Consider the following 10,690-nt stretch of genomic DNA (forward strand, 5'->3'; position numbering starts at 1 on the left):
TTCGCTTCCTCTCTCTCTCTCATCCTCTCCGCTCCCTCCCACTCTTCCTCTCTCCTTGCCGCCCCGTCCTTTGCTTCTCACCCGCCACCCCGCGCTCAATCCCACGTAACTTACGTCGGTGCACCCGACGCCCACCACTACCGATTACTATCGCCGCGAGCGCGAGCGAGCGAGCGAGTGAGTGAGTGAGTGAGTAAGTAGCGCGCGCGCGCCCGTTATCTTCGACAATTGACGTCACGCACGTACGTGCCCGGCGTCCGTCTCATCGTTAATTGTTTCTCGATGTAATTGCACGGCAAATAGCGCGCGCGCTCCGTACCGGCACGTGATCAGTCGGTGGTTCCGTGGAGCGCAGCCCCTGCTCTGCGCTCGGGAGCGCCTGACGTTTGAAGATTTGTATTACAAAATAATAGAGGGAGCGTGCGTCGCGTAGTGTGCTCCAAAATCCCTGTCCACGATCCCTTTACGTAAAATCCCTTTCAGGACACGCATCTAGAGGTAAGATTATGGGTGTCTAGTTTAGCACCTGTGAATGCTACGAAATGCTACTTTCTTTCTTTCATTTTTCTTCTTTCAAATAAAAAGAAGTATAAAAAGTGTTTCGTGCCATCCGCAGTGTTAACTGAATTACAGCCTATGTATAACGCTCGTATTAGGGTTTACTTAACCTCTTGGGTTCGGCGGTCGTCCGCCATGTAACTACTTGACGGGCGAAAGCAAGCGTAGCGCAAAAGATACTTTCGTGTCTTCCAATAATTATCGATATAATTATTAGAATCTCAACCTCCACTATGATACATGTATATACTAGCGATCGATTCTTTGTCGATCTTATCGTATTCGACTTTTTTTTACCATGTACGGTCAAAAACCCGAACCGTGTGAACGATCTGTTACAATGAACAAAACAAATGAAGATAGTACAAATGAACATAAAAGTCGACTAAAGTCGACGATCGTACCGAAAAGGCTAATTACCGGTCAACATCGAGCGCTGAGTAGCGCGGTGCTATTTAATCTTGAAACTGATGACGATGACGGAATTAACGCCAGTTGTAATTGTACGTTCTCGAAATTTTCTTGACGAATTGCTCACTTTCTGCTGAGCAAGAACAAAGATAAAAATGAAGGATTAATGAGACGAGATGTGTTCTTGAGTAACGCTCTCGCATTGCTAATCTCCGCTCTTGACTCTCGTCGTTCCGCTCTCGAGCTCTCGAGCGCGATTACTCTGCTCTTGTTTATCTCATCTATTAAGGGGTCCTCGCATGATCGTTGATTATTATTGCTACTCTGCAGTATTGACAGCGAAATCGACTTGACAACGAAAAGTCTTATTAAAATTCAGAGATGGATCGCGCCACTTTGCGTATAATTACTTCCAACATTGTTGACGAATAAATGATATGAATTTAATGTACGTCAATATTTTCTCAGACAAGTCTGATGAATTCATGGCTACGCTTTATTTGACGCAAGACGGAGTGATAAAAAACCTATTGCAATGCATTAAAGATTCATATTGGTCTCTGTCGTAAAGCTGGAGTCGAAACTTCTGAATTAGCTCGTATGATTATTCTCGCTGTGATGGTTGAACCGAATACGACCGTTCACGGATATAAATATCATGTCTGAAATTTTGGAGTTAAGTTCAGTATGGCCAAATTATTACACGTTTTATATATATATATATATGCTCAACGCAAAATTTCCAGTAAGATTCACTTTAAATTCGTCAAAAGTTCACGTTTCACGGATATAAATATAATTTCTGAAATTTTCGCGTTAAGTCCAAGTATAGTCTTTTAATTAATTTAATTAAAATTATTTCTACGCTTATATACACATATGCTCAATGTAAAATTTCCATTAAGATAAAATTCACTTGAAACTGATCGAAGGGTCCGAATGCAATTGAAGGTACTGAAATGCTGTACGCGTCACAACTCATACGACGGTCGTGCTCTCAGATTGATAGCGTAATAAATCCATATTGATGACGCACTGGGAATAACAGTGATTTACGTAGGGAGCTTTTATTATTTCTCCCATCCCTATTTCGGATTGGGTGAAACGAGCATGATCCGATCGGTATTATGATATTCGTGATCGTCGGTGCTGACTCGGACCCGTTCGAGACTGAAATAGAAGCTGTAATAATGTAACGAATATAAGTATCATTCATTAGGGCAAAACGAACCGCAGTTGTTGAAATGCGCGTTGTCGTCCCGCCAGTTTCCCCTTTGCACTTTCATAATTTCCGATCCCGACGGCGATAACGCTTTGTGTGAAAAGTAAGCGGAGTAATCCAGGTAATCCATGTTTCCTTCCTTTACTCGAAAGTTTCTCCTCTACCTTCGTGTGAGGAATGGATTAATCAAAGATTTATTCAAATTACGCTTACGCCAGAGACTTCATCTACATGCGTGTGATTAGAATAAAAAATTATGTTTCATAATCGTATGAATGTTTATATCAAAATTTAAATATGAATATTAAAATTATTTAGTATTTTTATGCGCAAGTAACTTGTCAAGATAAATGTGTATGCTAAAGCGAGTATTAATATAATTACTACTTATTTCATGCCTATTGATATGATGATTATATTAATTACTTTGTAACGCACATAACAATTTCCGACTGAATGCGAAGATTATGTAAGACGATGGAAAGAGATGGAGATATATTAGAGCCAACGTAGGAGTTGTGCATTTACGCGGATAATTCGGCTCTTTCCATCTTATCAATTGTTGAATCGATTCGTGGAAGACTAGAAACTCATGGTGGTCGCAGCGGTGAACGATTTTCTTTGTTTCGAGTAATTGACGTCAATGGACATTGGCCGGCTGTTTCAAGCACGTGCATATATCGTCCGATTCACGATCGTGCGTGCAGAATGAGTCGTCCACTTTGAATACGTATAATACCTGACGTAGTTTATTATTTGTTAATAAATGAAAGCGTGAAGATCGATAGGTATTACTGTCCTCCCTTCAACATGACACTTAGCATGCTCGATACAAAAGAGCGGAGGAGTGTCGTCCGCACTCACTAATGTAAAACGCCCTCGCTTAGCTCGCGCTAAGTAGATGCGACCATGAATTAGTCAGACTTGCATTCGACATGAAAAATCGATACGTTTACGTGTGTACAGTCCGTCTGTCATAGACATATCTTGGCCACTTATCATGCACGAATGCATTACAAAACTCAGACTTGGCAAAAGAATACTCCCCTCTCACGAAAATCATAATTATTCCACGTAACGCGTATAATTTTTTTAAATAATCGTTACATGAGTAGACATAACTGCACATGTATCACACATATAACTCGCTGATGATCTCTACGGGCCAAAATCAGTGTTGCTACCTTGGAATCTTCATATAAAAAAATACATAATATAACATGCATTTCTATAAAAACGTGTATCTGTTAATTTGTATTATTAATCTCGGAGCAACTTTTCTCTTAAAATCGCTCTGGGTAACTTGAAATCTGTGCGAATCTGGAAAATACACTCGCCTTGATAAATAACGTTACCTGGATCCATTCAGCAATCCGCGTCAGAATCAACACATGAGATCTGCGCGGCGCGTTTCCGCGATGCACGGTTTTAACGGGCCACGCGGAGCACGTTCCGCTTCTATCTCGTCGGATTCGCAGGTGTTCCCTATTACGACTCGAATGTAACGCGATCGTGTGGAAGAGCCGTTCTGTCGTTTTAACGGCGGATCGCTTAAATTATAGTGAGCGATGTACACCGCGCTCAATTATTCGATTATCGGACGACGACGACGTCGACGACGACGTAGCATAAAACGCGTCGGGCAAAAGTTTCGCGCTCATCGTTTATGAAACAGTTTATTATCATGATTTACGGGCGTTCTCGATATTTGTCGCCGGTCCCGGCGGTTCGTGACGTCGAAAACACGGCAATTACGAACGAGTGCGGGCAACTAATTTCCACGACTTACGTTCGTTTCGGTTTGTTACGAGCGGCCGTTTCAAGCAAAGCGAGCAAAGTGTTATCCGATGTTCTTTACGGTTAATGAAATAATTGCGCTGACGCTTAAAACGCCGTGCGCAGGGCGGCGCACCGTAGATTGCCCTCAGCCCCTTTCTACCGATCAGCCAGTTCACTGGAACGGTTCACAGAAGATTGGAGATAATTGATGACGACGATGTCTGGCAGGTTTAATCGATTCTCTCTCTTACTTTTTTATTTTTTTATTTTTTTTTAGATAATTGACGTCAGACGCGCGTTTTCGTCAGGGACACTTCTAATGCGTCGCCGGTAAATTGCCCCTGTATTTTTACATTCGCGTAAACGAGGGAGAGGGACGAAGAGAGAGAGAGAGAGTACGTGTGTGTGTGTGTGTGTGTGTGTGTGTGTGTGTGTGTGTGTGTGTTGGTGCCGTTTTTACAAAGCACAATAAAGCGCTATTTCGAGACGACATTTCTCACAGGTAAATTTCGGAAAGATCGCTCGTATTCGCATGCGAGAAGTTTCCCTGGTTGAATTTATATCTCATCGTGTCCCAATTTGTCTTGCCATGTCTTGCAAAAAAACAGGAGTGCGCTGCGAGACGTATTCTTCGAAGTTTCGAAAATTCTATTTACTTGCAAATGTTCTGTATAATTTTCGGAGAGCCGTGACAGTAACGTCGTTTTCGTAATTCCTACAGATAAGTATAAACCATATTTCCACATACCTACAGGTATTTTTGAAAGTTACCGTAACTCGTGCGATTTCTATTGAACATGATACAATTATAATGCAAAATTTATTATTTTCGAAAAAGAAGTAAATAGCGTTCTTTAGATGTATTATCTCAAATTCTGTCTTATAGATAAAGATTTATATTTGTATTATAACTTCTCTTGATATTTTTGATATCAATGTGATGGAAAATAATATTATTCAAGTATCTAAAAAGATATATTTTTATGAAAATTTATAATATTTTTAGGAACTTTAATATCAATGAATATAATTCAGGAGCTTGAAAAATATTCCAGATGTATAATATTAATATATTAATGAATTGTAAAATAGACATAAAAGAAAATAAAACAAAATTTAATGAATTTTTTCTTAGGACAGTAATACAAATTCGAAAGCATCAATATTAGGTATACGTGTCAATGGCACCTTTTATTATCAATATTTCTCTAATAATTCTTATAAGAAGAAAATATCTGATAAAAGATAAGCAAGAATTTTCTTACTTTCCAAAAATTTCCTTTATTACATGCAATATATATCTAATTTATTCAGTGTCCAGAGAATATTCAAGAGACATTGAAGGAATATTAATCGCGCGGCTGTTATATATGGAAATTCATCCTCCACGCACTGACATTGTTCGCGTACGCAATTTTCTTGTCGTAGGTTGCACTCGAGACGATTCTTCCATCCCGGGTGGACATCCTTCGGAATCTCACGGTCGGATGAATCGATAGTACGTCAAGGCAAGGTCTTGAGAAGGAGAGAGCGGTTTCTTCGTCGGTTGATGTCGTCACGGTGGAAGGACATTTGAAACGAGCAAGTGCAGCGATGGCAATGAGGTAACGTGATGCTTGACGACATACGCGAAAACTTGTATTTCGCAATCTTCCTTTTCCCTCTCCGTCTCTTTTTCTTTTTCTCTACAAGTCCTTCACCACCCACGCACTTGGGCTTGTCGTAGGTCGGACCCGGCTTGATTTCGCGTTTGCACGCGAGCAGCTTCGGCATGCCGGCAAATCAATAGGACACCGAAGTCGTGGGAGAACTCGTCGATTTTTGAGGCTTCCGCGAAGTTTTGCGCGGAAGTGGCACGGAACACAGTCGGCCAAGACAGAGAGATTTGTTCTACTTCTACGTCTATTTCCTCCCCGAGACTGCGCGGATGTACGCCATCAGAAGATTGACACGTGAAAATTGACACGTGACATGCACATCCGACGTGTGCATCTAATTTTTTATATGAATATTCTTGTACTGTACACGATATCGTAATTATCGATTACTGTAAATTGACGTCAACGGACTCTCGCCGGTGCTTCAAGCGCATGCACGCGTCGCGTGATTCACGGGAGCGCAAATCTTCGAATACGTATGATATTTGACGCATTTATTTATATTCAATACGAAAATAGAGATCAGTATTATAAGTTTCCTCGACGATTATCAATTATCGTCTCACGAACTGGCAGTAACGATGGAATGAAACGAAACTTTCAGCGAGTTACGCGATGATCAAATATATAGCAATTTTTCACGGTGCACTGTTCATTTCAGCTACTCGTAGATAAAAGATAAAATCAACTAGGCCGTTTACAGATATTTAATCAAGCACGCTTCGAGTGTAGAATTATACAGGTTTTCATGAGAGTATTGTGCTGGAGAAAATCATCAGATATCTGAAAGTTGTCGAAAACTCGACAAATATTTCAGCGAAACTGAGAGAAATCAGCGCTGAGAACAGGGCGAGAGCGTGTATGTGTCTGTGTGCATGGCGGGATAGAGAAACACCGAAGAATTTCAATCTCGCCTATAGGATCTTGGTCTGGCGCTCCGGGTTCGTTGGCTGCTAGCTGCTCAATTCAATTACACTCGCTTCGGGTAATTCAGGAAAAGAGGCTCCGCATGTGTTCAAGAACGCGTGCTCGTCGACCATACATAGTTCCGCCTTTCATCATTGCATTATGCAATTGAGAGCCAACGGTCGTTATCTGTCCCTTCTCGCTGCGTTGTCCAATAATGAGCTTGTCTGACAAACCGCTTTTGTTCGTTATGGAATTGAACTCTCTCGTCTATTTTCGTGAAATGACGGCTATCACTTTCTAGCCCGTTGGCGATGGACTTGGTGTACTGACCGGCGAGATAAGTTCCTTGCAATCTTGCGTCTTCAAGCAATCAGCAGCGAATAACAGTGTAATTAGAGAAAGAAGCTGGTGGAGTAACACTAATGAGGATTGGGAGCACGGTTTATTTACGGCTTTATTTGACGTCATGATGAAGCGAGATAGCGATCGTAAAAAGCAGCTATGCCGATCGCAGTTATATAAAGCTGCAATGTGATGATAAAGTGTACACACCGTTTCTCTCGTGCAATCAATATTTATACAATAAGATATTAATTGCCGTGCAGAGAGAGAGAGAGAGAACGAGAACTTCGTTCGATGTGAGCGTGTCGACTCCGAAAACCCTGCGGAATTTCGCGAAACTTTGTATGCAGAAAGTTCCACGGATATATTTCTTGTCGCAAACAGCGCGTCGGAAATTCTGTAACGTGGATAATAACGTGCAAAATGAATCTAAATTGATTACTTGTGATTTTCATTATTTTTTTACATCTATTAATACTGATAGATATTTTGATTTACTCAATGAATATGAATATGGATTTTATAAACTTCATTTATTACAATAGTAACTTTTTCTATTTTTAATTGTGTTCTATCTTTGCATCGTTACTGCCTGACAATTATGAAAAAATAGTGATTTACTTCCACTTTCTAGTGTTTATAGAACAGGTACTCTTGGCTCGCAAAAGAGGAATGAGTAATATGAAGGAGACTTTGTCGTCGCTGCACCATGGTGTATTTTACGAGATTGTCAGATTGTTTGCACATAAATTGGAAGCACCTGTATACCTTTTTATTTACGAGAGAATTGGAAAAATAATTCTAAGCATATTCGGAGGGAAAGAATATACATGGATAGGATGGTGCATCGGCTTTATTGCCACGGATTTCTGTTACTATTGGATCCATCGTCTCAAACACGAAGTTCACGTGCTGTGGTTGTTTCATCAGGTACATCATAGCAGTGAGGCGTTCGATCTTCCGGTCGGTGTGCGGCAATCCGTCGTGGAACTCCTCTACGATTTTATGCTTTACTCTCCCCTTGCCGTCTTTATAAATCCGTATTACATTATAAAAACTCGTGAATTGATTTATTTATATAACTTGTTGATACATACGGAAGTGATAGGTAAACTTGGACCTCTCGAGTGGATTTTTAATACGCCTAATCATCATTGTGTTCATCACGCCGGCAACGAGTACTGCCTGGACAAGAATTATGGAGGTGTGTTTATAATATGGGATCACATGTTCCATACGTTCGAAGTGAAAGAGGAATGTACTAATATATTTTATGGTCTGCCGACGAGCCCTATGTGTTACTTTGTATTCTACCAACAAATATTTGGCGTCATATATTTTATTGTAGATCAGAAAGAGAAACTAATGCCTTGGAAAAAATATTGGTTTAAAATTCTTTTTTATGGGCCTAGGTGGCAATTGCACCTACCACGTTTGGGATCTCCACGCTGCAAAAAAGCTAGAAAGCTACACGAAGACAAGGACAAAAGTTTCCAAAATTATTGGAATATTCATTACATCTGTTATATATATTTTCTTCTTATCATAAATGCGTTGGAAATATACTCGTTAAGGAATATGGATTTTTTCCATCTAAGGATAGCTCGTGCATACGAAAATCTGAACGTGACTTTATGCAGTTTCGCTTCCTTTCTTGAAGATAGGAGAATAATATGTATTATGATAAATTTCGGACGGTCTTATTTGTTGTACGCTGTTTATTACGATTCCCCTAAGTGATGCATTTATATATACTCTATCGTGTTCTTTTACGATGGACTTTATGTTTTAGCACTACTTCTTCATATTATACTAACTAAGATATGTTATAAACAAGAAAAGATATGTTATACTAAACAAGAGAATCAGGAAATGGAAGATTGGTACGCAAATATTACTGATGATGATATTACTGATGATGACATTAACGATGATTAAATGGAAAATCAGGAAAAGATAGTATGAGGAAAGTACTGCCAGTAACACTAATGAAAAGTTTTCCTATCCTGCAAATATATTTTCAAATACCGTGTAAAAAGTATAATATAACTGAAACAGTATTTTTTTAACAGAACTTTATAACTCCATTTAATACAATACAAAGAGCACTTGTCTAGTAAGATATGTACGATTATTTGATTATTATATATTATATGTTAGTAGCGACGAACTTATGGCACGCGTGCCAAAAGTAACACGTACGAAAATTTTGCTGACACGTCAACGATTTACAGGTGATGTCATTTTATATGTTTAAAAATTTTTTTAATTATTACAATATGTACACAAGTTAAATTTTCTTTTACACGAAAAAAATTAACCAACAAATACATAGCCCACTATAGGAATAAGACCCGGCAGCTGAAAACTTGTCTCAATAAAATTCTGCAACAATTAATTTTCTATTAATTTTTTCCCGTATTAAAAACTGCTCGACACGTCAAGAACTCGATAAATATTATTTGTAAATTTTTGGCACGCACATAGAAAAAGTTTCGCCACTGTTATATGTTATATCATTATTAATAATTAATAATATATAACTATTACATATTATATACAGATATTATATATTAACTTGTGTGATTACTTCCGTGTGTTTTTGAACTCTGATTATTGCATGTGTGTACGTATCATTGACTATGTAAAAATATATGTAAACATCGTTTGTAAAATACAATGTTGCTCGCAACGTCGTACATCGCGTGCACTTTTTTGCCCCGTATGACCCAAAGCACGTTATTATGTCAGCAGTGACGCACACGTAAAATGCAGTCTTATCTCCGGTATTAGCGCTGATATTGAACTTAAGATTGCACGGCGCGCGCTATTTTCATTCCGGCGCATGCAGTTTACGTTGTATCACGCAAATAGTAACGCGCGCACGCACGCATTTATCATTCTCGCGGCATATACATACCTGCTTCCTGTTATAGCCGGTCGAAGGTAGACTCTATTACACACGGCGAGATTTTTATTTTGGGATTAATCGCGATATCTAACGTAAGAAAAGCGCGACAAGTTAAAAGATAGCGCCCAATCATGTGCACATTAATTTTCTTAGAGTTGTTAGGCTCTACTTTAAACTCGATCAAAGTGAATTCCTCGTAGAAGGGAACGATGATATTTCTGAAGCAATCTGTTTTCTTTTAAGCACAGAAGATACAAAAAGATACGGTTGAGAAGTCCTATAAATGCGACTTTCATGCTTCATTTCGAATCTGTCGTCGAAACAAAAGTCGTTATAATTGGATAAATAAAATATATAGTATTAGATCAAAGTTTTCAGTTTTCAGTTAGCCAAAGAGTCAGTCAAAAGTTCAATTCGACTATCAATTTTTCAAATCAATTTACAGGCAATAATATTAATAATGTCTATTTATAGACAATGTCTAGACAACGAAGGTAATTGGTAGATGAACAATTTCTTTCTACTGAATGCAATAAAGTAAAATTTGACGCAAAAATCGAACTTTTCGACTGACTCAATATAATAATAATAATAATAATAAATAACAAAAATTATTATGTTATCAGTTATTCCAGCCCATGTAGGTAAACTCTTTGAGGATGTTGCGTTCGAGGTTCATGGGGATTCTCATCTGCCAAAATCTACAATACGTTTATGGTGATTAACACACTCATCGAGCTGGAAAGTTACGATACTTAACGATGGGATTTTGTAATTCAAACCAGTATTATATGTACTCTTGATTTCGTTAGTGTGACGAGCGTCATCGGACGTCTCGTATCGACGTATCTTCTGCGTAAATGCGTCCGGAGTGCGTCACGATGAAAATTGCCGAAGTCT

At 38.9% G+C, this 10,690-nt stretch overlaps 1 protein-coding gene across 3 annotated transcripts; it reads left to right on the forward strand.

Annotated features, from left to right (window-relative positions):
• The first annotated feature begins 168 nt into the window (after positions 1–168).
• Positions 169–9,578, forward strand: LOC105286522 (alkylglycerol monooxygenase). 3 transcript variants are annotated; one of them, XM_026969636.1, is made up of 3 exons: positions 169–193; positions 5,399–5,574; positions 5,697–9,578. In XM_026969636.1, exon 3 carries the CDS (start codon positions 7,552–7,554, stop codon positions 8,617–8,619), a length of 1,068 nt encoding a protein of 355 aa, XP_026825437.1. In that variant the 5' UTR covers positions 169–193; positions 5,399–5,574; positions 5,697–7,551; the 3' UTR covers positions 8,620–9,578. The 3 variants fall into 3 exon arrangements, with proteins under 3 accessions (XP_026825437.1, XP_019889586.1, XP_026825436.1); XM_020034027.2 differs by lacking the exon at positions 169–193 and adding an exon at positions 212–498; XM_026969635.1 differs by lacking the exon at positions 169–193 and adding an exon at positions 505–4,472 and having other exon boundaries at positions 4,579–5,574.
• Positions 9,579–10,690: the final 1,112 nt, after the last annotated feature.

This window comes from Ooceraea biroi, chromosome 5, assembly GCF_003672135.1.
Source record: "Ooceraea biroi isolate clonal line C1 chromosome 5, Obir_v5.4, whole genome shotgun sequence".
Lineage (NCBI taxonomy): Eukaryota > Metazoa > Arthropoda > Insecta > Hymenoptera > Formicidae > Ooceraea > Ooceraea biroi.